Raw genomic sequence first — 27740 nt, forward strand, 5'->3', positions numbered from 1 at the left:
CTCCCAAAGTTTTGGGATTACAGGCATGAGCCACAGCGCCCAGCCCAAGCAGAGACAAGTGACAAAGGGCAGGTCTATGCAGAGGTCTGGGGAAACAGTGTTCCAGGCAAAGAAAGGGGGCCCTCCAAAGTCTCTGAGCCCTGTCTGGCAAGGGAGCAGCCAGAAGTGAGGGTGGTTTGAGGTTGCAGAGGTGGGCAGGGCCACATTGAGCTAGGCTCAGGTAAGGATTTTGAAGTTTTAACTCTAAATTTCTTTTTTTTCCCTCATTCTAAAACCATCCCAATAAACTTTATAAAAGTAATCAGGGAAGAAAGTGTGGGGGAGGGGACAAAAATAAACCAAGCTTGCAGCCAATTCGGCATTAATCATGAGGTCAGCTTCCTCTCTGACCTGCTTGCTCACAGTTGTTTGGTGCCTATTGTCCTAGAATCATGCAGACCCTGTCACAAGATTATAGTTCCCTTCTACTGCTCTATAGAGAACAAGTTGAACATTATGAAATACTAAGTTTTCCCTTTGAGATAGTCTTTCAGATCCTGCATACCAGTGAAACTACTGCCTCAGCTGGCCTGAAGGATCCCACTGATGCCAGCTGGTCTGAGGAACCCCATGAGAAACTGATTCAGCAAAGAATGCAGGTTCCCTATCCTGATATTTCATCTCCCTTACTCTGACCAATCAACGACCTCAATTTTCCAGCCCCTCGCCCTCTGTGATCCTCTTAAAAACCTCAGCCCAGAAGTCTTGGGAAGATAGATTTGAGGATCTCTTCCCATCTCTTTGCTAGGTGCCCTGCAATCATTAAACTCTTTCCCTGCTGCAAACTCTGCTGTCTTCGTGTAATGGGTTTGTTACTGCACAGCAGGCATACGAAATTGTTGATCCTATCACCTAGGCTGGAGGGCAGAGGCACGATCATAGCTCCCCACAGCCTCCATCTCTTAGGTTCAAGAGATCCTCCCGCCTTAGCCTCCCGAGTAGTTGAGACTACAGGCGTGCACCACCACCCCTGGCTAATTTTGGGTTGGTTTTGTTTGTTTGTTTGTGTTTGTAGAGATGAAGTTTCGCTATGTGGCCCAGGCTAGTCTTGAATTCCTGGCCTCAAGTGATCCTCCAGCATCGGCCTCCGAAAGTGCGGGGATTACAGGCAGAAGCCACCATGCCCGGCTAAAAACCTAAATCTCTTGACGGTGAAGAGAAATAAGGAGAGGAGTAAAATGGCTAAAGGATGTCTGTTTGGAGGCAAGGAAGGTCGCCCAGAGGTCAGGCACGCTCTCCTGGGCGGAGACAGCTGGGCTTCTCGGAGACTCCTAAACCCTGCCTCACATCTCAAATCGGCTTAACGACGCGAAAGAGCTGGTCGACGCGCGCGCACTCTCGCGGAAGCTTGAGTCTCGGCGCCCGCCGTAGACGTCGTGACAGAGGCGGCCCGTTGCCTTGGAGCCAGAGAGACGCGGCTGGGCCTCCACGGCTGTGGAGAGGGCCCGCTGCAGGCCTTGTTCACCATGTCGGTGCTAGATGCGCTTTGGGAGGATCGGGATGTCCGCTTCGACCTGTCGGCGCAGTGAGTTTCCAAGATTCCCGAGGGGTCTGCAACCCTGTAGAGGGCACCGCCGTGCGGGTTAGGGACCCGTGGGCGGAGCCTGCACCTCCGCAGCTCGCGGCTCTGGTGAGGGTGGGAGGCTTGCGCCGGTCGTCCGCGCCTCGAGAGACCCCAGGCTGTTTGGGCCACTGTGGCCCTCCCGAGGCCGGCGCCGCGGCAAGAGCGCATCTGGATTACACAGTTTTGGTCCCATGCGACCTCCGGTTCCCCCATCCTGGCCCACGGGACGGATCAGGAATGTGAACCTGAGCACGACCGGGGCCACCCGGGGCTTGGCGTCCCGTATACAGCCACGTGAGCTTGAGATTTCAGTTTCACGGAAGGAACGTAGGTCAGGGGCTCAGGAAACTAGGGTTCTAAAAGTAGATGTGTAATATCGACCCACAGTGTGGGCCGTTGGACAGATGTCTTGATCATTCAAGCTAGAATCCTCATGTCTGTAAAATAAGGGAGGTGGGAGTAGGCAGTCTTCAAAAATTACTAAGCACGCAAACTTTGTCCTTGGTAAGCTTTCATCTAGTTATTCATATAAATCACCAACAAGAAGGAGTCTTCTTTTGCAGCCTGTTTTTGGAAATTATCATACTTTAAATAGAAGCCATGTTTTTGGAAAGTATCGTAAAGAAAAAGTGGTTAGAAACCTCCTGCTCTAAAATCCAGGGCGGGAAATGCCGGTTGGGATACTGTGTTGAGAAACGCTAAAGCTAAGATTCCTGGATTAATGGCATGGAGCTTCTTAGCTACTACTTATCGTTCCTTATCATGGACCTCCCCTCCTTAGATGGAATCGTTCCTTATCATGGACCTCACCCCCTTAGATGGAAAAATGAAATATCGATACATTTCCCAGGTTAAGTATAGCTAGATATCTAATGCTAACATGTTAGACCCTTTAAGAAGATGAAAGAGAAAGGAATTCGTAAAATTACGAACTGTAGTAACATATTGCGCACCTTCTATGACATTTTCTGTCATTCTTTTTTTTTTTTTTTCTTTGAAACGGAGTTTCGCTCTTGTTGCCCAGGCTGGAGTGCAATGGCGCGATCTCGGCTCACCATAATCTCCGCCTCCCAGGTTCAAGCAATTCTCCTGCCTCAGCCTCCCGAGTAGCTGGGATTACAGGCGTGCACCAACATGCCCGGCTAATTTTGTATTTTTAGTAGAGACAGGGTTTCTCCATGTTGAGGCTGGTCTCGAACTCCTGACCTCAGGTGATCCGCCCGCCTCGGCCTCCCAAAGTGCTGGGATTACAGGCGTGAGCCACCGCGCCCCGCGACATTTTCTGTCATTCTTGTAGGGTTCTTAATCCAAACAAAAGTCCGTTTCGGCAACATTAGTAAACATTTATCAATGTTTACTACGTGCTAGTTACTGGGCCCATAGCTAGAGACAGAAAATAATAGGAAATGATATTCATATCCCCCAGTTCTAGTGCAGGAGATACATATAGACAACCACTATAATAAATGTGGTAAATACCATTCTGAAAAAATGAACGAAAAGCTGCGACTCATAGAAACAGAACAATTTATTCTACCTGGTGAAGTCCTTGAAGAAGAATAAATATTCATAGTATTTGAGTTGTTCCGTGAAGAATGGGCAGAGCCTTGTCAGGGTAGACAGGAGGAGAGTATTCCAGAAAAGAAGAAAAGAATTTAGCGTTAGAAGCAGAGTCTTGGAGCTGTAACCTCGTTGGCTAAAGGCAGGGTCTGCTGCAGAGAGAGGTTGGAGGTACAAATAGATAAATTAGCCAGATTGTAACATTTTTAGCTCAGGATTTTGGACTTCAGCTTCTAGACAGCAGGAGGATATAGAAGGCTTTTAAGCAGGGAAATGATATGGTCATATCTGTATTTTCAATAGGTAATTGAGTTGGCTTTATGAAGAGTGTATTAGAAGGCTCTTTTAGATATTTTGATAGGTTTTTTTTTTTTTTTGGACACTGTAGAATGTATTCTATCTGTCAGTAAGTTGCTCTTGAATTTCCTTTTGTCATCTGTATCTATTTGTCAAGTTCCAAAGATGCTTTTCATACAGCTCTTCTTTAACCATTCCTTCTATAATTTCCTGATGTCCTTTCCTCTACTCAGAAACCTCTGGAGGTTCTCTCCTGTCCACAGGATAAGGCCTAAACCTATCAGACTGGCATTCTGAGTTCCCCATAGTCTGGTTCCTCCTTAGTTATCCAACAATATTTCTCTCACTACCTCCCAATATGGTCCTTCTTTCCAAGCTTGGCCAGCCTTCTCCCATGTCCTTACCATTTCTTAGTCCCGGTCTTTAATCATGGACTCTCTTTTCTTTTCCTTTTATTTTTCAAAATTCAACACCTCCTACCAATCTGGCTTACTCCAGATGGCCCTGGTCACTCCAGGCCCCACTGATCTTCAGGTTCTTGAAGTTCTTGAAGATCTTATTTCTAAATGCATGAACATTTGGTACAGTATTATTTATGCTGTTAGCTGTTTTATGTACATATGTCTCTTTTCTCCCTAAATAGATTGTAAGCAGGTATAGTTGTAGCTATAAAATTCAAACCTTTATATTCACTTTAGGCAAATGAAAACAAGACCTGGAGAAGTCCTTATTGATTGTTTAGATTCCATTGAAGACACCAAAGGAAATAACGGAGATAGAGGTGAGTATATTTTTAAATGTATTCTATATTCCTGGTTTAATTTACAAATGTTGAATCATATTAGCTAGAGAATATATGAAACAGCATCATTTGTCAGTGTAATTGTGAGAATAGGAGAGTTAAATTCACCCAAGACTTTTCTCAGGTTTACACAGAAGAAAGGATAGGATTAAACATGTAGTTTGGTCCTTCAGTAAGTCCTGGTTCTAACATCACCTTTATCCAATGTAACTGTTAAAACTCAAGTAGACCTGTTTGCAAGGGGCATTAGTTCTGACTGTTAGATCTGTCTTCCCAAAAAAGGATATGGGGTAGTGGAATATATGTAGGTCATAGCTGTAGTACCTGGAGCCATGCTTCCTTTTTAAAAATTCAGGAGTAATGCACCATCAATCATCTATGGTTGTCACCTAGACATGGATATGTGGAGAGCAAATTTAGTCCTGCACTGTGAAATCTATTTGTAGGTCAAGTACTAGAAAATCCTGTGAGTCTTCTCTGACTGTTACCGAGGACCAGCACAGCTGGACCTTAGAGCCCCGCCCAAACCAAATTTCCCCAAGGTTGGAACTTTTAAAAGTCCAGGCTGCCCATAGCAGCTGTCTGTGGAGCCAGTGACCAGTAGGTCTTGGAAGCATCATTACTTCCAAGGAAAAAATATAGATGTGGAATGGCAGCTTAATGTATCCAGAATATGTTTTAGTGGGAGAAGAAGTTTAGGAGGGAGGGATATAAACCTCTTATTGGAAAGGGGTAAGTGGGGAAATAGAGCAGACTTCATTCAGGAAAGGGGGAATCAATAACTCATAGAGAAGGAACGGTAACCCTTATTAGCAGAACATGCTTACTGTAGCCCTTTGAGTGGCTGCTTGCTTCCTGAGACTTTCTTCTGACCTGCTCCGAGGTGGCATGTAGGCAGCAGGCCCTGTTATAAGCCTGCCTTCTCTGAGGTTGGTTCCCCTCAGAGACCTTATTTTTAAATGCATGAACTTTTGGTACAGTATTATTTATGCTGCTGGCTCTTTTATGTACATATATCTCAAACTCCTGACTTCAAGTGATCCACCTACCTTGGCCTCCCAAAGTGCTGAGATTACAGGCATGAGCCACTGCTCCTGGCTAATGTACATATGTCTCTTAATAGAGACATATTAGATGGTAAATATGTCCCTAATAGATGGTAAGTAGGTATAGCGGTAGCTATAAAATTCAGACCTTTATATTCATTTTAGGCAAATGAAAACAAGACCAGGCGATGTCTTTATTGATTGTTTAGATTCAATTGAAGACACCAGAGGAAATAATGGAGATAGAGGTGAGGGCAGTTCCGCTCAGAAGAAAGGCTTACAAAGGGGCCTGCTGCCTACTTGCCACCACCTACAGGCAGATCCTTTTAGTGGCTAGGGCCCATCCTTAAAGTAATGCTTAGATCACACTTCCGAAATGCTTCCTGGTGTATGTCAGGCTCAGATGAGACTGGAGTATGAAGATCTGGCAGCAAACGAAAAGTCTTAGTTTGTGCTTTTGAGGGTGGAATAATAATCCCAACTATCAAGATGGCTGTATCTTGACGAACTCAGAATTAACTTGAGAAAGCCAATAGAAAGTCTCATACAGATTGGCAGGAACTCTTCATAAAACATTTTTCGATTCTTCAGATATTCATTGAGTGCAGAATCCTGTACTAATACTTTAGAGTAGGAAGGGCAGAAAGCCTCCCTGACCAGAAATCTCCAGTGCCTGAAATCCTAACTATTAATAAAAATAGGCCAACTGCAATGGCTCTTGCCTATAATTCCAGTACTTTGGGAGGCCAAGGTGGGAGGACTGCTTAAGGCCAGGAGTTACAGACCAGCCTGGGCAACATAACAAGACCCTGTCTCTACAGAAAATAAAAAGAATTAGCCATGTGTGGTGGTGTGCGCCTGTGGCCCCAGCTACTGGGGAGGCTGAGGTGGGAGGATCACTTGAGCCCAGAAGGTTGAGGCTGCAGTAAGCCATGTTCATGCCACTGCACTCCAGCCTGGGTGATAGTGCAAGACCCCGTCTCAAAATAAAAATAGAAATAACTGTGTGTGTGTGTGTGTGTGTGTGTGTGTGTGCACAGACCTCAAAAACCTTTTGAAATTTTACAGGAGTACGCAGCGCTTCTGGTCATTAAGGAGTTAAAAAATGGAAGGGGAATCCTGCCTTCTAGCCGTCTCCCTCCCCTCCCTTTCAGCAGTTTGAAAATAACCAAGTTAAGACATTGCCAAGTTCAAGAGCCCCTTATGTTAAAACTATATCCCAGAAGATTAGCATATTTAATCCATTTTCAACTGTTAGTACCCTGACTTGAAATTATCAGATTAACTTTGCACACTGCCCATAGCTCATAGCCCAGTTATAGAGATAAAATGTTGCTTAGGTGTAAAATGGCATAAGGAAAATATAACCAATGTATCTATAATCAGAAAGTAAGTCATAGAAATGAGTTTGTAAAGTATTAAAATATTATATTAAATAGCTGTGTGAGAATAAAAGGGACAGCCATATTTTGGTGTTTGGGAGATTAGTAGAAACAGGGACAACTATACTTTGGTATTAGGCAGAGTAGAGAGGAAAGTCCATGTCTGGAACACTGGGTTTGGAGCCGTAGGCTGGGGTTCTTCAGCAGAACAGAGGTAGCATTAAAAATCCTAGAGATTGTAGGAGATATATACCAAGAGCAAAGAAAAAGGCAAACAGAGGTGGTTGGTGGTTTTATATGGCAAACCCTTCCCACTCCATAATTTCTCCTGGGACTGACAGAAAAATATAAAAGAATCAATAGATGTCCTGAGCCCATAGCCCACTTGTAGAGATAAAGTGTTGCCTAGGTAAAATGGTGTAAGGAAAACAGGTATATCTATATAAAAACCAAAAAAAGTCAAAAATGAGTTTGCAAAGGATTATTTTTTAAATAGCTGTTATTTGGAGAATGTTTATTGACAGTCACTGTTCTGAATCTTTTATATAAATATAATCTCATTTAACAATAATAAAAACAGTAAAACAAAAAGTTTAAAGTAGATGCAGTCATATTTATTTTAAAATGAGGAAACAGGAATAGAGAGGTTAGTTTACTTTTCCAAGGTCACATAGCTAGGTGATGAACCTAACTGCCTACATTGATTTCTAAACTGGGAGGGCCACATTATTCTCTTCTCAAAGATTTTTAGTCCTCCCCAATTCCAATCCTAAACCCCACCCCCAACTCTACTGCCTCCATTGCTAATAGATCTAAGTCTGAATTTCTTTGTCTAGCATTAAAGAACTTCTAGTATGTCCAAAGACAACTTTTATCGCCTGTGCTGCTGTCTTCCATTTGTCCCTCCAGGTCCAGCATTCTTCTCCACCCTTTTCCCCTTGCCCTGGAAAGATGACTTGTATAGAGTACATCTAAGGGTTCCTTGTATACTCTGGCTTCCAGTTGGAAGAGCCATGGCAGAAGATGAAAGGGAGGCAGGAGTATGAGGTCTGGGTATTTATTGCCCTGGTTCGTTCCCAATGAAGGGTTGGCTGTGTCTCTCCTCTCAAAGCAGTCAGCTCCATAGGACTCTTGTTTCTTCCAGATTTCATGAACTGCTGCTCCCTCTTTTGTAAATAAACCCCAGTTATCCTAACTTGAGTGTGCCATCTGTTTTCCATTGGACCAATGACTGAAGGATGCTATACCTAGTCTTCTATGATCTTGTGTGAACTTTACACTCCAGCCATGCTGGATTACTTATTATTTGTCAAACATATTCTGTAATTTTCCACAATCTCCCTTGAGAATGCTTTCATCTTTTTTAGAGCCACATTTGCTATCCAGTTTCACTCCAGTATTCATACAGACCTAGTTTCTCTGATTTTAGACATTGTAGAGGTTTTCAGAAATAGTTTGACCTGGCTGGCTATAGATTACTCATAAAAATAATTTTATGGTTGTAATTTGTTGGTGAAATAATGTGTTTAAACAAAGTGAGTCTTATTATTTCAGAATATCTCAAAGCTATGATAATATGCTGATTGTATTGTTCATCTCTAATACACCTAGTATACCATTCTCAAATTTATTGTTTTTTTCTTGGAGCATCAGGACACATTTTGAGAAATGAAGTATCTAACTTTGTATTTCAGTGTATGAACATCAGTCTGATGCTAAGATCAAAAAGTATAAAGCCTTAAATAGACTTCAGCCTGACCATAACTTCTTAGGAACAAAATAGTTTGCTCACAGCAAAATTGTGTGTATAAATATATGGTTCATTTAAATGAGAACTGCTAAGAAAGTACTCATATAGCAAGGATTGGTGTGTGTGTGAGAGTTCTTTGAAAAGTGTGATTTCAGTGAATAGCTGTGTAATTATCCTATATTCATTCTCAGTTGTGCACATATGACTTGCTGGGACCCAGAACAGCTTCTACCGAGACAAAAAAACCAGTACACAATTCTTTCCTCAGTCAGTTTGACTTAGAGCAAAGCTATTGGCAGAGACCATCTGTATCCCTTATATAACTGTCAAATTTTGTTTCTCTGGGATTCTGAATCATATATTGTATACGTTATATAGGTTGGATATGCACAATATTTTCAGTTAATATATGAAAAATATCTGAGTGTTGCTTCTAATACTGGGCCAGAAGTTCCATATCCATCTCATTCAGTGCTGCAAAAATGGGTTCTTATTTAAGCTAACCTATTTTTTGTCTGTGTGCTTTTAGGTAGACTCTTGGTAACAAATTTAAGAATTATCTGGCACTCTTTGGCATTATCAAGAGTCAATGTTTGTAAGTATCTTTGTTAGATAAGTCTGAAGAAAAAAAATCCTTTGTCAGGTGAATTTGCATGGTGCCTTTGATACCAAAGAAGTATGTAGAAATCTTAAGTTAATAAAAATAAAAAACCTTCAGAAATCCTAGACATCATAATGCAAACAAAATTATCCATTATTATTTTGGTTTGTCCATTTTGTGTCTTGGACATATAGGAGATTAGGGCTTTAACCTTGGTTCTTGTTTTTTGATTATTTTTGAGAACATGCTATCCCCTGTTTTGATTAATCCCAAAGAAGGAAGAAGCTCTAATAAAAGTATAATCTTTTCATTGTGTTAAATTTTGTTTCACTTATTTTTTTAAAGTATTTTAGATTATCCAGCTAGACTTGTTCTTTTTTAGGAGTAGTGCTAAAACTTTCAGTAAATAATGCTGCAGAGGCTTTAGGGATGAAGACTTCCTTTTTCCTGTGTTACATTTTTGTTTGTTCAAGGAGACAGAATTGACTCTCTAGTTTTTTTAATTATTTAATTTATAGTTATTTCTTTAAAACTTTTAAAAGTTTATTTCTATATATGTTTAATTTTTTTAAACTGTTAAGAGTTCTGTATAAACTTTTTTTTTAGAAAAGTATTTTTTCTCAGTGTACCATACCATGCTCTTTATATTCTTTGCTTTTGGATTTTAGCTGTCGGTTACAATTGCATATTGAATATTACAACAAGGACTGCTAACTCTGTAAGTCTAAAAAATCTTATTGAAATATATATATAGTAAAGATACTAGATGTTTGAGGTTGATGTTTGTTTTCACTATAAAGGAGAAATTTCTCTTAAAATCTGAACTTTTAAATAAATTTGTCCTTACAGAAATTACGAGGCCAAACTGAAGCTCTTTATATACTAACAAAATGTAACAGTACTCGTTTTGAATTTATATTTACAAATTTGGTTCCTGGAAGCCCTAGACTTTTTACTTCTGTGATGGCAGTACACAGGTATAGTAATACTTTATGGATTATTGAATATTTTTAGTTTACTCTATGGTTTTAGACTGCAACAGTCCCCAACCTTTTTGGCACCAGGGACCAGTTTAATGGAAGACAGTTTTTCCACGAATTGTGTGAGGGTATGGTTTCAAGATGATTCAAGTGTATTACATTTATTGTGCACTTTATTTCTGTTTTTGTTATATACTCACCATAATGTAGAATCAGTGGGAGCCCTGAGCTTGTTTTCCTGCAACTATATGGTCCCATCTGGGGTGATGGGAAACAATGACAGATCATCAGGCATTAAATTCTCATAAGGACGGCACAGTCTAGATCCCTCGCGTGTGCAATTCACAGTAGGGTTTGCATTCCTGTGAAAATCTAATGCTGCAGCTGATCTGACAGGAGGCAGAGTTCAGCTTTGCTTGCTCACTCACCCCCCAACCACTCACCTCCTGCTGGGCAGCCTGGTTCCTAACAGGCCACTGACCAGTACCAATCTGTCTGTGGCCCGGGGGTTCAGGACCCGTTTTAGAGAATAAAGCTTAGAAGTATGGTACTGTCTTCCTCCAAGCTCTATTGTAAATATCAGGAAGATATTGAGAAGAATATGTTTTATTATTTAATAAACACTTTGAAGGTATTTACAAAACACATAAAACTACTGAAGATTCATTAAAAATTTCTACTGACGACCAGATTAAATTAGCTACCAAGGTAGGTAAAGTGAAATAAAGAATTCATTCAATATAGCTAAACAAGTTGCATAATTAATTAATTTAAAAGGTTATTTTTCTAGTAGGTAGAAGGCATGTTTGAGTGTTTTCCCTGAAGAGTTTTATTGGTGTTTTGGTTTGTTTTAGGTTTGTGGCCTTTTTTTATTTATTTATGTTTAAATAGAGGTAGGGTCCTGCTTTGTCACCCAGGCTGGAGTATAGTGGTGCAATCATAACTCACTGAAGCCTCAAACTCCTGAGCTCAAATGATCTTCCTGTCCTAGCCTCCTGAGTAGCTAGAACTACAGGCGTGCACCACCATGTCCTGCTAATTTTTGAAATGTTTTTGTAGAGCCAGACATGGTGGCGCACGCCTGTAATCCCAACACTTTGGGAGGCTGAGGCAGGTGGATCATTTGAGGTCAGGAGTTCAAGACCAGCCTGGCCAATGTGGTGAAACCGTGCCTTTATTAAAAATACAAAAAAATTAGCTGGGCATGGTGGTGCATGCCTGTAATCCGAGCTACTCTGGAGGCTGAGGCAGGAAAATTACTTGAACCAGGGAGATGGAGGTTGCAGTGAGCTGAGATCGCTGCACTGCACTCCAGCCTGGGCAACAGAGCAAGACTCTGTCTCAAAAAAAAAAAAAAAATTTTTTTTTTTTTTTTTTAGAGACGGGGTCTCACTTTGTTGTCCAGGCTGGTTTCCAACTCCTGGGCTCAAGTGATTCTCCTGCCTCAGCCTCCCAGAGTGCTGGGATTACACATGTGAGCCACTTCACCCAGCCAGTTTTGTTTTTATATTTTTTCTTCTTGTTTGCTAAACTCTTTTTACTACCTCGGCTTTTTTTCTTTTTTAAACCAGCCCTAAGTGCTATGGTTTTTTTTTAAGCTTTGCTAAGATGACAGGAAATACACACGTATGTATGTCTATATATGTGTGTATATAATTGTTTAACTTGTATTTGCCAGTGAAGTTGACATTTTTCATATATTTTTGTATTTTTTGGCTTCTCATAAATTTATTTATTTATTTATTTATTTATTTATTTATTTATTTATTTATTTATTTTTGTAGAGACGGAGTCTCGCTCTGTTGCCCAAGCTGGGGTGCAGCCGCTATCTCGGCTCACTGCAAGCTCCACCTCCCGAGTTCACCCGCCATTCTCTTGCCTCAGCCTCCCGAGTAGCTGGGACTACAGGCGCCCACCACCACACCTGGCTAATTTTTTGTATTTTTAGTGGAGATGGGGTTTCACCATGTTAGCCAGTATGGTCTCGATCTACTGACCTCGTGATCCACCTGCCTCAGCCTCCCAAAGTACTGGGATTACAGGCGTGAGCCACCGTGCCCAGCCAGGCTATGCTTTTTTTTTTTTTTTTGAGACGGAGTCTCACTCTATTACCCAGGCTGGAGTGCAGTGGCGCGATCGTCAACTCACTGCAAGCTCCGCCTCCCAGGTTCACGCCATTCTCCTGCCTCAGCCTCCCGAGTAGCTGGGACTACAGGTGCCCGCCACCACGCCTGGCTAATTTTTTGTATTTTTAGTAGGGATGGGGTTTCACTGTGTTATAGAGACGGAGTTTCACTATGTTAGTCAGGATGGTCTCGATCTCCTGACCTTGTGATCCACCCGCCTTGGCCTCCCAAAGTGCTGGGATTACAGGCGTGAGCCACCGTGCCTGGCAGGAAGCTAAATTTCTTAATTATATCCTTAGCTGTCATATATATTGCAAGTATTATTTTTAGTTTCCTAGTTATTTGATTTTTAATTTTATTGATGTTTTAGTCTATATAATGGCTTAATTTTTTAATTGAGATATAATTCACATAAAATTTTATATAACAAAATTTACGATTTTAAAGTATACGGTTTGATAGTTTTAGTATATTCAGAATACTGTTCAACTATTGCCAAGATCCAATTCCAGAATATTTTCATCACTCCCAAAATAAATCCCTTACCCATAGCAGTCATTTCCCATTCCCTCCACTCCACAGCCCCTGACAACCTCTAACTTACTTTGTGTCTATATGGATTTGCCTGTTCTGGAAATTTTGTTTACATGGAATCATATAATATGTGGCCTTTTATGTCTGACCTCTTTCACTTACACAGTGTGTTCAAGGTCCATTCATGTTATAGCATGTATCAGTAGTAGCAGTTGTTCATTCCTTTTTGTAGCTAAAGAATATTCCATTGTATGGGCATACCACATTTTGTTTATCCATTCATGAGTTGATGGACATTTGGGTTTTTTACTTTTTAGCCATTATGAATAATGTTACTATGAACATTTGTGTATAAGTTTTGTGTCAACATATGTTTTCAGTTCTCTTGGGCATATACCTAAACCTGAGAGAAGTACTGTGAAATGAAAAGTTCTAAATGGAATATGAAGGGAACAGAAGCTGCTTTTCTTTAATAGTATTAAAAATACTATGTGCTTCCCCCCCAAAATAATTTATAGCATAAATAGTTTCTATTTCTTCCACTGGTTAAGTATTGATGATAACAGCACTAAAGAAAATGAACATTTACAAGCAGAGTGCTAAAATTCTGCTCTTTCACAATTTATATCTTAGAATAATTAAAATAAAAATTAGAAGTTCAATGAATATATGAATCTGTTGTTATTAAGGCTAAGAAAACTTTACTTTTGTTAAATAGGTAACAGCCTGTTTTATGTGAAATATTAAAATTAATCAAAAGTTAATCAGGGTATCTGTATTTATTATCAATAGACATTGAAAAAATTATAGGGATTTAATTCTCGTTCTCTCCCTCCGCCTGTCCTTTTTCCTCTCTCTTTCTCCCCCTCTCCCTCCCTGTTCTTCTCTTCCTCCTTCCCCCTTCTCCCCTTAGGGTCTCTTTTGGAATCAGTACAGATTCATTCTAGTTTTCTGTATAGAGGTAGATATGAGCATGTTTTCAGGTTGCAGTGAGAAAAAGTAATTGTTTTTGTTTTGAGACAGAGTCTCGCTCTGTGGCCCAGGCTGGAGTGCGGTGGCGCAATCTCAGCTCACTGCAAAGTCCGCCTCCTGGTTTTAAGCAATTCTTCTGCCTCAGCCTCCCAAGTAGATGAGACTACAAGTGCACACCACCATGCCCGGCTAATTCTTGTATTTTTAGTAGAGACAGGGTTTCACCATGTTGGTCAGGCTGCTCTCAAGCTCCTGACTTCAAGTGATCTGCCCACCTCGGCCTCCCAAAGTGCTGGGATTACAGGTATGAACCACTGTGCCCAGCCGAGAAAAAGTATTAATAATTGGACGGCTGTTTATGTCCTTTGAAAAACAAGGAAATGAAGAAAAAGTAGCATTTTAATAGAAAAAACAATTTCCATATGTATTAAAAAATAGGGGCCGGGCGTGGTGACTCACGCCTGTAATCCCAGCACTTTGGGAGGCCAAGGCGGGCAGATCACGAGGTCAAGAGATCGAGGCCATCCTGGCCAACATGATGAAACCCTGTCTCCACTAAAAATACAAAAACTAGCCGGGCGTGGTGTCGTGCGCCTATAGTCCCAGCTACTCGGGAGGCTGAGGCGGGAGAATCACTTGAACCTGGGAGGCAGAGGTTGCAGTGAGCCAAGATTGCACCACTGCACTCCAGCCTGATGACAGAGTGAGACTCCATCTCAAAAAATATATATATAGGTAATTGAGATAAAATATGTAAATAATACACTAAAATGACAAATTCTACAAAAACTGTAATTGCCAGACCTTATTAAAAAGAAAAATATAACTGGGTGCAGTGGCACATGCCTATAGTCCCAGCTACTCTGGAAGCTGAGGCAGGAGTATCACTTGAGCCCAGGAGTTTGTGTCCAGCTTGGGCAAGGTATTGAGACTTTGTCTCTATAAGAACAATTTTTAAACAGAAATAAAAATATTAAAATGTATCATAATTATTTGAGTAATGTTCATAAATACTAACAACTACATATTTTAGTAAGTAAGTAAACATAACCCAAGAAAATCACATTTTCAGTTTGGGTTGTCTTTTGTTTGTTCTTTTTCACAGAGCGTATGAAACTTCTAAAATGTATCGTGATTTTAAATTAAGAAGTGCACTAATTCAGGACAAGCAACTAAGACTGTTGCCACAAGAACATGTATATGATAAAATAAATGGAGTATGGAATTTATCCAGTGATCAGGTATTGTGCAAAGAGCTAGTGAACCTTTTGGGACAGTGTTTTGGTAATCATTTTTGCATTCATCATTGGATTTATACAGTCAATTCTAATTGTTAAAATTAGCATTATAGGAAAGCGTATTATTTTTCAATAAGTACAAGTTAGGTTGATGATAACATCCCTATTTTCAATTCAATACAATGAAATATCTGATAATCCTGGAATGTCTCCTTAATTAATGAATCAAAAATTCCCGGTGCTATGCTAGGTGGTAAAGATCTAACTATGGAACAGAGTAACTCCACTCCTATCCTTATAAAGAATACAATCTATGTAGATTGATGGGGGTTATTACATATGTTTTGTTTCTCTCTCTTGCCACAACTCCTTTGCCTTAACCTATCCAAGGTTTTGAATAATAATTTTAGTAAGGTCTAACATTTAGGCACTGTGTTAAGGGATTGATTTACACGGGATATTTAATCAGATCTCCATTTTACATTTGACAAAATACATCAAGAAGAAATTTCCCTATGGTCAGACAGTTGGTAGGTACTAATGGTTTAATGATTAGGCAGGCTGACTCCAAAGTCCAGGCTGTCACTCATCTAATTGTACTGCCATCAATGAATGATGAAGTCATTGATACTCAATTTTGGTATTATTTGCTGCTGTAATAAGTTATTCTGGTGATTAGAAAATAAAGAATAGGTATCCAAAAAAATGATCATTTCTGTATCTCATTACTGTCTTTTACAGGGCAATTTAGGAACCTTTTTTATTACCAATGTGAGAATTGTGTGGCATGCAAATATGAATGATAGTTTTAATGTCAGTATACCATATCTGCAAATTGTAAGTACATACATTTTGATGACCTTATTTTAATGTAAAATAAATATTTTTTGTTCAGTAGTTAGTTGGACTTTTAGATGAGTTCTCCCTTTTTTAAGTGGTAGCAGTTACTAGCTGAGAGCATATTTTAAAGATGTTGATAATTTACTATGAAATATTTCAATGTAGAAAAGATCCAATTGTACTACATTTCAGAGAAGCAGCACCATTATCAACTTGCTATTAGAAGAGAAATATACTGGATTCTAAAAATTTAAATAGTTATACAGAGTAAGGTGTCTCTTGGATTCCATCCAGAGGGCTTTAACTATTAAAATTTTCTGTAATTTTTTCATGAGGCAGGTATGTGGCGCTTCCTTGGCATCGGTTTAGCACACTGATCCACAGTTTTTCTTGGCTCTCTTGTCATTTTCTGCTCTAAAGCTTTTAAAAGCCAGAAGGAATTTATTAATTCTGCGAATGAACTGCTTTCACTGTATTTAGATACAGAATGTAATACAAGCTGGATTCATTCATACCACAGGTTTAGTGAAAGGAATCAAGATGATTTTTAGTGATAATACTTTCAGCTTAAGTTCAATTAAAACTGTTAAAATCAGGCTGGGCATGGTGGCTCATTCCTGTAATCTCAGTACTTTGAGAGGCAGAGGCGGGCAGATTGCTTGAGGTCAGGAGTTCGAGACCACCATGGGTGACATAGCTAGACCCCTTCTGTATTTAAAAAAAAAAAAAACTATTAAAATTCAAAATAAGAACTGACTATCTCTGAGACCAGTTTGTTTTGAGAGTAGGTAAAGATAGTTTTTTGTACTCTGCTGCTGCTATGATAAATAAGTGACTCAGTGAAACAAACTGTAAACTTCAATACACTAAATAATTTCATTTTTTATAAAGAAACTACTTACAGAATTCTAGAACAAATTAGATGGAACATAAAAATAGTTAATGAAAATCCCATGAGGTTATCCTATGATAACTGCCCTTATTATAGGATATATAGTCTTGAGACTAAGGAGTTTTATTAATATTTATTGAGTAGACAGAATGTATGTGATACCTGGAAAATACCATTTTTAAGGAACGAATTCCTGGCCCATGAGAAGAATAATTCTTTGCAAAATATTCCCAACCCTATCTTTGGCTAAATTGTTTGATTTTGGAGTTTCTTTAAAATTTCTGATAATTCATTCATTTTTATGCCAAATTTTGAGTACCTCCTCTGTGCCAAGTGCTAGAGATACAATCATGAAAATCATGAACCAGTGTACAGTTCCTGCCATCAAGGGGCTTTCAGTCTGGTGGAGAAAAGCAACATATTAAACAGAAAGCCATAGAATCTCATAGGAAGAAAATTATTTCTGGCTATCAAAAGAAATATAAGAGTCTGTAATCAAGGCTGGGACAATGTAACAAAATCTACATAGGTATTTGACAAATTGGTGTTTGTATAGCTATTGCTTTTTTATATTGCATTACGTTAATGTGTTATAGCTTGCCTAACCTAACTTCTATTATGCTGAATAATTACTGAGTAATAAACAACCTTGTGCTTTCTGTTCTTTTTGTTATTTAAGAATAGAGTTGCCAAATATGGCCTCTGGAATTAATTCAAGTGGCCCAAACAACTTGCAATCTGTATCATCACAGTCTGTCACTGCAGCAGTCATAGTCTAACTTCAGCTCTACACCTCAGCCATTACCCTGACCCCACTCCTATAGATATTTATATCAGCTTCTTGCCAGTTTCTGTCTTACCAGCCTATGTCACCCACAGACACCTGGTTAGATTACCTATTGAAAGCCAGAGTGCCAGTGTTCTGTGATTCTTTTTTTCCTTTTTAGACAGGGATCTCCTTCTGTCACCCAGGCTAGAGTACAGTGGCATGGTCTTGGCTCACTGCAACTGCCGCCTCCCAGTCTCAGGTGATCCTGTCACCTCAGCCTCCTGAACAGCTGGGACCACAGGCGTGCACCACCACACCTGGCTAATTTTTTTGTAATTTTTGTAGAGACGGGGTTTCACCATGTTTCCCAGGCTGGTCTCAAATTCCTGGACTTAAGCAATCTGCCCACCTCAGCCTCCCAAAGTGCTGGGATTACAGGCATGAGCCCCCGCCCCTGGCCAGTGTTCTATGGTTCTTAACTGGGATTGTATATACTCGTGGTGAGGTGTAAAGTAGCCCAGATGAAAGGCCAGGTTTTCCTAACAATTATCATCAAAGCCTTTCTTCTTTTTCTCAGTCTTTCTCAAAGTTGCCTATCTGTCTAGAAGCATGGTATCCCATCATCACCTGCCAGATTACCCTTCTCTGGGCTTTTGGTCTGCTGGTCATAGTGTTAGGTCCTCCGTGATTCTCCCCTACCCTGCCAGCAGGTACATTTTGTGTCACTTCTACAGGCCCTACCTGCCATTCTGCCTCTACTCTCCCCTTCTCCCAGGCCACTGGTTTCACCACCTATCTTCCTCTAACCAAGCTTAGTCCTCACATCACATTTACCAGTTGATGTTAATTACACTTAATCTATCCCAACCTTCCTTGATGTCTAGTGATAAATATTCAAACTTATTTTTAAAACTTAAATATTTTATATTAAACTTAAATAATTAAAATTATTTTTAAAACTTAGATTACAGCCGGGCACGGTGGCTCACGCCTGTAATCCCAGCACTTTGGGAGGCCAAGGCAGGTGGATCACGAGGTCAGGAGATCAAGACCATCCTGGCTAACACAGTGAAACCCCGTCTCTACTAAAAATACAAAAAATTAGCCTGGCATGGTGGCGGGTGCCTATAGTCCCAGCTACTCGGGACACTGAGGCAGGAGAATGGCATGAACCCGGGAGGTGGAGCTTGCAGTGAGCCGAGATGGCACCACTGTACTCCAGCCTGGGCAACAGAGTGAGACTCTGTCTCAAAAAAAAAAAAAAAAAACTTAAATAGAATAGAGATTCTTTTAAGAATGTAGCCACCTATGATGTAAGAAACAGAAGGCACATGTGACTTTAAAAAACTAATCTAGCCTTAGGAGCTACAAAAGGTACAGGCTTACCAAAACTAAAAGATTGCTAGCCTTTTGTTTAAAAGTTCAGGCTGGGCACTGTGGCTTATGCCTGTAACCCCAGCACTTTGGGAGACTGAGAAAGGAGGATTGCTTGAAGCCAGGAGTTCGAGACCAGCCTGGGCAGCATAGTGAGACCCCTGTCTCTACAAAAAAGAAAAAATTAGCTGGGCATGGTGGCACATGCCTGTAGTCCTAGCTAATCAGGAGGCTGAGGCAGGAGGAGGATCCCTTAGCCCAGGAGTTTGAGGCTGTGGTGTGCTATGATCACACCATTGCAGTCTGGCCTGGGTGGCTGAATGAGACCTAATTAATTTAATTGTCTCTAATTTTAAAAATGTTTACTCCCTGGAAGTGAGAAATATTTGAGTCAGGGAATTTTGTACATATTTCAGAGATGTCTTTCTTGTATTGCCTCTTAAAAGTTTGCCACCTATTTTCAGTATGAGTCTTGTTTCTTTTACTTGATCTCTGTGGGAGTTTAATGAAGGAAGGGGGGAGAATTCTGTTCTTTAGACTGTGAAAAGTAAATACTGTATAAAGTTTAAAAACTGAGTTAAAGAGTCACTATTCAGTTAATAAAAACTTGCATGTTTTTCTTTTTCATTTTGTATCTAGCGTTCAATAAAGATTAGAGATTCAAAATTTGGTTTAGCTCTTGTCATAGAAAGCTCTCAGCAGGTAAGCTCTTGTATATTTTTGTTAATCTTTGATTTTTAAAACTATTGACAGTCTAGATTTTTAGTTTTATTTATGTAGTAATCAGTTTACATCTGAGAAGAATATTAGCTTTAATATGAAGTTATATATGAAGTGTTTGAAGTCATATAGAAATTGTCCGCAGAGGAAGGATCCTGCTTATATTTTTTTGTTGGACAGACATGATCATTTGTGATCATCACTTATTATTAATGACAGAATCAAGTCATTGTGCTGAGGGCTTTTCATGCATTAGCTCAATCTTTACACAATCCCGCGATACAGCTACTATTTTTCCCTCATTTTATAGTCAAGGAAACTGAGGCTTTGAGAAGTTAGGAACAACCTTGCCCACGATCTCACAACTAGTAAGTGATGGGGCTAAGTTTTGATCTCAAGTCTGACTGATTTACCAAGACTGTCTTTGAGAAACACAAACATATATTTGTGTACACACACACACAGTTTGAGGTCTTCTCACACACAGATTATATGCTAATTATAACCTGTTATGCTCCATTTTGCCAGGTTTTTGCAGAAATACATTTAAATAAAACATGCTGGTCTCGTGGTAGTAGGTTCGACTGGCTAAGAAAAATTTTAAATACATTTTTTAAAGTGATTTATAAAATTACTTATCATCGACATTCTAAATTTAAACATGAATGTCTGCTTATTCCTTTCCCCTGGCCTACAGCTGCCATTTATCGAGTATTTACTCTGTTCCGAGAACTATACCAAATGTCATATATATGTTTTTCTTATTTAATATGACAACTTGATAACCATTTTATGGTTAGAAAATTGAGGCTTAGAAAGGTTAAGGAAAGTTTCTAAGTATCCTACAGCTAGTGAATTAGTGGTAGAACCAGAATTTGAACATAAAAGCGTGTGCTCTTAACCCAGAACATATACTCTCACCTATTACAGTACGCTACTTAGTTTTTTAACACTCCTTTCAAAACACTGTATCATGGCCCAGTTTCTTTCCTAATTCTTCAAGGAGATAGCCTCAGATGGCCCATTTCCTTTCTTCTTTTCAGGTAGTCTGTTCCTTTTCAAGGCCTAGTTCAAGAAAAACTTAGTTCCCTTCACAGTCTACAGTGTATTTTTTAAATCTTGAAAGGTTACCTTTGATATTTCAGATGAACTTATATTTGAATATACTTCAAAATAAGCCTGCGTTGGGGGAGGGGTGTTCAGGTGAGGGCGAGGTTACAGATGAAACAGGGTTGGCCACATGTTGCTGCTTCTTGAAGCTGGATGATGGCTCCATGGAGGCTCCCTTGTGCTCTTCTGTTTTTGTATATGCTTGAAATTTCTCATAATAAAAAGTTTAATTGAAAAAAATGAACTGGCCGGGCGCAGTGGCTCACGCTTGTAATCTCAGCACTTTGGGAGGCCGAGGTGGGCGGATCACGAAGTCAGGAGATCGAGACCATGGTGAAACCCTGTCTCTACCAAAAATACAAAAAAAAAAAAAATTAGCCGGGCGTGGTGGCGGGCGCCTGTAGTCCCAGCTACTCGGAGAGGCTGAGGCAGGAGAATGGCGTGAACCCGGGAGGTGGAGCTTGCAGGGAGCCGAGATTGCGCCACTGCACTCCAGCCTGGGCGACAGAGCGAGACTCCGTCTCAAAAAAAAAAAAAAAAGAAAAAGAAAAAATGAACTTACATATTACGCTCTAAAATAAGGACAATTTGAGCTATAATTTATCTTGTACTATAAATACTGTTCTTCAGACTTGTTGGGGTTTTTTATTATTATTTTCTCTTGTAGAGTGGTGGATATGTTCTTGGCTTTAAAATAGATCCTGTGGAAAAACTACAAGAATCAGTTAAGGAAATCAATTCACTTCACAAAGTCTATTCTGCCAGTCCCATATTTGGAGTTGATTATGAGATGGAAGAAAAGGTAATTTGTTGAGTATGTGAAATAAAGTTTGCATTGCTTTATGCAATCTATAAAATTCAGATGTAAATACCACTGTGCACCATTTAATTTTGAACTGTTTTTAAAATGAATATACAGATTCTGCTCAAGTGGGCACAGCTCCTGGATTATCACTAATTTGTACCTACCACCTGTCTTCTAACTGGCTGCTTCATCATTCATTCCTGCCCTCCATACCTGCCCCTGTAGGTGGGCAGCCACCTGAGTAAATTTCCATGTGCAGTGCTCCTCTGATACAGACAGACTTGAGTCTCTCACTCTGTCAGATTTTTATTTTACTTCAGCCCCCTATGAGCATGGACAAACCTTACAGTCCTCATGAATACCGTCGTCTTCCTTAATACTCCACAATATAGCAACTCCAGGAGTAGGCTACATCAACACGGCCTGCATCCATTCCTATTGATCTGTACCTCTGCCTTATCAGTTATGAAATATTTTGCACATCCTGCCCACATATCTGCTCTTTGTCTTCTTCATGATTTCTTTCCTGGTTGCTGCTGCTATTCCCTGCTCTCCAGGTACATGAGCTCTTTTGGCTTCACTTGTCTCTCCAGCTGGGACCCTCATCATCCAGTCTCAGTGGTGTCCCCACTACCCACTCCACTAGAGGTGTTCTTACTGTCCACTCTATCACCAGTACCCTTGCTAGAGGCGCTAGCTCTGATGTACTTGCTGTCCCCTCTATTGTTGGTGCCCCCCACTGTCTGCTCTATCACTGGGACAGTCACTGTCCATTCTGTCAGAGGTGCCCTTGCCATTTGCTCCACTGCCATTGCCCTTGCTGTCCTCTTTGTCCTGGTCCCATCACTGATCACTCAATTGTAGACTCCATTGCTGTCTGTTCTTTTACTGGCACCCTCATTATGCACTCTATTGTTGGTGCCCTTGCCGTTTACTTTATAATCGGTGCCCCTGCTGGGTCTTGGCATGCTGAGCCATATCACAGCCATTACTTATATCTCTTCTTCTGCTCTTGGACTACAGCATGTGACTTTAGTGAGGCCCTTGTTGTCTGGTAGTGCTCCTTGTACTTAATTTTTTCTCTCCCTGTCAAATTCCATATATTTCTCCGTCTAGCTAAAACTTGCATCTGGGTTTCTGACATTGTATTACATATGCTGTATGTATTTCATCATCTAAACCATCCTTTCTTTTTCTTCCCAACATGCTCTTCTTTCAGCAGTCTCCCTTTCACTGCCTTCTCTGTATATTCCTTGGTAATATCACCTGCTTGTTCAGCTTCTTCAACTTGTACTTTTGTGGATGACTGTAGATCTTTCCTTCTGACCTTGACATATTCTTTCAGCTTATGGTTCCAAATACCCTTGAATATCTTCATATAAATGAGCATCCCAAATGATACGAGTGGAATTTCTTATTTCAGATTTATCTTAGTAATTTAAATAATTATGCAAGTCAATAAGATACACTAGGACTTGGATGAGCATCTCAAACTTGGCATACCTAAAACTGGCCTCCTCATCTTTTTCTCAAAAGCAGCAACCTGCTGATTTACTGATTTGTTTACTTATATGTTTTTGGCACTGTCCAAGTCAGCTGTACTCAAAACTTTGAAGTATTCCTTCATTTTCCCATTATCTTATTTTACACTTTCAGTCATACCAATCTCTTCCCCGTTTCTAGTTATTACTCTTCTTTGTAGAATAATGTTGCAGAACAAGCATGGTCCTTAGAACCTAACTTTCAATCCGAGTTTCATCATTTATTTGTGATCCTAGGCAAATCTGAGCTTCAGTTTTCTCAAAATTGATATATGGCTAGCCACGGTGGCTTATGCTTGTAATCCCAGCATTTTGGAGCAGCCGAGGTGGGAGAATCACGTGAGGCCAGGAGTTTGAGACCAGCTTCAACATAATAAGACAACATAGTGACACCCTGTCTCTACTAAATTTTTTTAAAATTTTAAAAATTAACCAGGTGTGGTGGTGCCGGCCTGTAGTCTTAACTACTCAGGAGGCTGAGATGGGAGGATTGCTTGAGGTCAGGAGTTTGAGGCTGCAGTGAGCTATGATCATGCCATTGCACTGCAGCAATGACCTATCTCTTAAAGCAAGACCTTATCTCTTAAGAAAATAAAAGAGAAAAACAGACATAATCTTCTTAGAAAGTTATTGATCATGTCCATTAAATGCCTGGCACGTGGGAGATGCTTGATAGTTTAGTTCGCCTACACATTTTCTAATTTTCATTTGTTCTCTTCTCCTGTTCTTTGACCCCAGTACATAATAGCAGCTAGCCGTAATAGCTTACTGTCTCACCTCATGTGAGTCCCTACTCAAATGCCATCTCTTCAGGATCTTCCTTGACTATTCTAGAACAGCAACTCCCATCACTTTATTCTGCTTGCTTACTTTCTCTCTCTCTCCTTCCTGCCTTCCTTTCAGAATTAATCAGCCTCCTCCACTGTAAGTGATCTCCCTGAAGTCAGCGGTTTTTGTCTGCTTAATGGCTATATCTCCAGCAGTCAAAACTAGCACATGATAGGCTCTTAGTGAATATTCATAGTTGTTGGATGACCGTGTTAAACATCTGCTGTTTGTCATTCACTGCTCTAAGCACTTTATATGCACCATCACATTTAATCTTCCCAACAATACTGTGAGGCGTATTATTACTATCCTTGTCCCACAGTTAAGGAGACTGTGGCTTAGTTAATTTACCTGCACATAGTCACACAACTCTGAGCGTGGTTGAAACACTAAGGCTATCCTCAGCTTTGTTATAACTGCTTTTTGTGGGTTGAAGCATATAATAGTGTTGATATTTTATCATTTTGACTGATAAAAAATGGCAGTTTCTTGTGGGTCCACATAATATTTAGTTATCGGTCATTGTGTCTTATCTTTTTCTCTACTCAGTAAATTATAAACCCTTTGTGAGTAAGGGTATGATTTTATAACACTTGGTAGTACTGGCATAGTACCTAATATAACAAAGGGGATATTCAAACATTTGAAAAATGAACAAATAAATAAGTGCTAATTCTACATGTTATTCTTTACCTTTAGAATATTCCATAAAAATATTAGTTCTTTTACTTTTCACAAATTATAATGACTATTCTGAGGAAAATTGAAGATTGGCTGTTACGCAAAACTTAGTTTTTCTATCATTCTCAGTAAACTATCGCAAGGACAAAAAACCAAACACCGCATGTTCTCACTCGTAGGTGGGAATTGAACAATGAGAACTCATGGACACAGGAAGGGGAACATCACGCTCCGGGGACTGTTGTGGGGTGGGGGGAGGGGGGAGGGACAGCATTAGGAGATACACCTAATGCTAAATGACGAGTTAATGGGTGCAGGAAATCAACATGGCACATGGATACATATGTAACAAACCTGCACATTGTGCACATGTACCCTAAAACCCTAAAGTATAATAAAAAAAAAAAAAAAAAAGAACTGCTATAATAATGTGCCATTAACATCTTAAACACCACTCACCACAATCTGCATTACTGTGGTCTTATTTAAGAATGTTTCAACAGTGAATTAGATTTTGTTTTGAAGTGAATAATAAGTATGTAAAATTCTATGTCTATGCTAATCAGAACCTGTATATGTAATTCAACTTTTTAAAAAGAATACAGACGTCCGTTTTGTATTACTGAGCTAAAGCAATTGATAACACATGTGACAGATACCATAGACTGCTCTGACAATTAACACTGTAATCCAGTCATTATCCACTAGGAGATACTGGCTGAAAAAGAGCCAAGTTTTAAGAAGTCCAGCTTGTCAAAATGTAGCAGGTGGTCTTTACATTATGTAAATAGGCTAATAGCCTTAGTTTGATATTCAGTGTTTTTTCAGAGAGTACACAACCAAGAATTAGGAATTTAAAGCAGATTCGTTACCTGGAATATAGTGCAGCAAAGACCTAAACAAAAAGGTGAGCATTACTTAGGATATAGCTTGCTTTGTTGTAAACCCAGTTTAAGCACAGGATTTGATATCATAATTAATTTAATATTAATACTGTGTGACTTATTTGAGTACTGCTGGGCAGTACTAAAATAAAATTCGTAAAATCCATTTTATAAAAAAAAAAAAAAGTTTTTCTAAACAATGTGAAAGAAATGTGAAAGTCAAGTCAGAGTTTTTTCTTTAAAGATATCTGAGTATCTTACGTATGTGTAAATTTCTCTTTCTAGTTCTTTTCATGATATTGACCTCAGATACGAAAGTTTAGGTTTAATTGATTATTTTATTACTCAAGTTAGTTTTTTGATAAAATAACATAAATTATACCATGATTTTTATAAGACGTTAGTAGTTTGTACTTGTTATTTTAAAAGTATTTGCAGTTCTCATGGTACATTTAATATTGTCTCTGATGCATTTTAACATCTGATTTTCAGCCCCAGCCGCTCGAAGCTCTGACAGTCGAACAAATTCAAGATGATGTAGAAATAGATTCTGATGGTCACACGGATGCTTTTGTGGTGAGCATCACAAAGGACAGCATTAAATTTCCTAAGGATTTTATCTCAGTCTTGTTTAATAAAATAATGGTGTGTGTGAAACACCATATAACTTGAGATTTTGATGGTATCTTAAACCTGAGTTTGAAGATAATATTTTTAGTGAGGGATTTCTTTTGTGATGATAACTTTTAAATTACCAAAATCAGAAATACTTTGAGGCCAGGTGCAGTGGCTCACACCCATAAGCCCGGCACTTGGGAGGCCGAGGTAGGCGGATCGCTTGAGGATAGGAGTTCAAGACCAGCCTGGCCAACATGGCAAAAATCCATTTCTATAACAAAAGAAAAAAAAGGAAAGAAATACTTTGAAAACACAGTTATTCAGAGGATTTTAGGATTTTATTTTACTTTATTTTTATTTTTATTTTTTTTTGAGACGGAGTCTTGCTGTCTTCCAGGCTGGAGTGCAACGGCGCGATCTCGGCTCACTGCAAGCTCCGCCTCCCGGGTTCACGCCATTCTCCTGGGACTACAGGCGCCCGCCAACACGCCCGGCTAATTTTTTTGTATTTTTAGTAGAGACGGGGTTTCACCGTGTTAGCCAGGATGGTCTCGATCTCCTGACCTCGTGATCCACCCACCTCGGCCTCCCAAAGTGCTGGGATTACAGGCGTGAGCCACTGCACCCGGCTTGATTTTAGGATTTTAGATATGTAAAGTTTTTTCATACTGTGAATAGAACATGTTAAATATTGTTAATTAAATTAATTTAAAATCTATACTTAATATTTATGAAATGTTCATCTCTTAATTTATAGGGATCTTGTTTTGAAAAGGACATGTATTTGAACAATAGCTTTCCTATTTCCAAATTGGTATCATTTAACTTATAGCCAAAATAATAGTGCTTTCTCCATTCTATGGCTATGAATCTGACTAGAATACCTGTCTGGTAACAAATACTTTGAAACAAAGGTGTGAAATTAGTATAAAATAATTATAAACTACTACTACCTCAAACTATATGCATTTGCTGACACACTGAAGTACTTGTTTTCAGTATCATCTAATAAATCAAATGTAGGGAAGAAATTGTATAGCTTCTAAGTCATTGTTTTTCTTTTCTTTTTTTCTCTTTTTTACCTGTTTCTTGCCATATGACGATTAAGTCATTCTTTTCTATCTCCTTTCAAGTTAACAGTGCTAATCATACATTACAAAGCACATTTTTTACAACTTAAGGTATAACTCTTGTAGACATGAACAGAGTGAGTTCTGCTACCAGCATTGTAGAGATAGGTGAAAAAAACATTACACAGTAACAGAATGTGAAATATATTTAGTTATAAAATCATTCTGCAAATTAAGTTCCTTAGCCCACTGATCTATTTGAATATTATATGTCCACTTTGTGAAATAGAATTTTCTTTGTCTTACAGGCTTATTTTGCTGATGGCAATAAGGTAAGGACATTTATTTTACCTACAATATATGAAAAAAGTTTCTAAATTCCAACATTTAGCATTCACAAACTTATGTGAAACCTATTTTTTTGTTTTTTTCTTCTTCCTTGCCCACCTTCTCTATTCCCATCTTATCCTCCTGTCTCCCAAAAAGCAACAAGATCGTGAACCTGTATTTTCAGAAGAACTGGGACTTGCAATAGAGAAATTGAAGGATGGATTCACCCTACAGGGACTTTGGGAAGTAATGAGTTGATTGACCTTGAGTTGAGATGGATTGCTATTAAAGATATCTCTAGTTTAAAGATACTAGTCACCTGCCATAAGTCATGGAATAGTTTTTATATTTACAGCTTTTATATTTAAAACTTGTAAGAGTTTTTCT

General features: G+C 39.3%; 1 protein-coding gene across 6 annotated transcripts; it reads left to right on the top strand.

Annotated features, from left to right (window-relative positions):
- Positions 1-1412: 1412 nt before the first annotated feature.
- BBS5 (Bardet-Biedl syndrome 5) lies at positions 1413-27660 on the top strand. Of its 6 annotated transcripts, none has more exons than XM_055289633.2 (12): positions 1413-1564; positions 4159-4241; positions 8970-9035; positions 9710-9759; positions 9891-10018; positions 14759-14894; positions 15633-15728; positions 19406-19468; positions 21264-21398; positions 25828-25911; positions 27332-27355; positions 27510-27660. In XM_055289633.2, exons 1-12 carry the CDS (start codon positions 1506-1508, stop codon positions 27609-27611), a joined length of 1026 nt encoding a protein of 341 aa, XP_055145608.1. In that variant the 5' UTR covers positions 1413-1505; the 3' UTR covers positions 27612-27660. The 6 variants fall into 6 exon arrangements, with proteins under 6 accessions (XP_055145608.1, XP_055145609.1, XP_055145607.1 ...); XM_055289632.2 differs by lacking the exon at positions 1413-1564 and adding an exon at positions 1712-1934; XM_063644729.1 differs by lacking the exon at positions 1413-1564 and adding an exon at positions 1879-1897.
- The last annotated feature ends 80 nt before the right edge of the window (positions 27661-27740 follow it).

The sequence above is a fragment of the Symphalangus syndactylus genome, chromosome 8, assembly GCF_028878055.3.
Source record: "Symphalangus syndactylus isolate Jambi chromosome 8, NHGRI_mSymSyn1-v2.1_pri, whole genome shotgun sequence".
Classification (NCBI taxonomy): Eukaryota; Metazoa; Chordata; class Mammalia; order Primates; family Hylobatidae; genus Symphalangus; species Symphalangus syndactylus.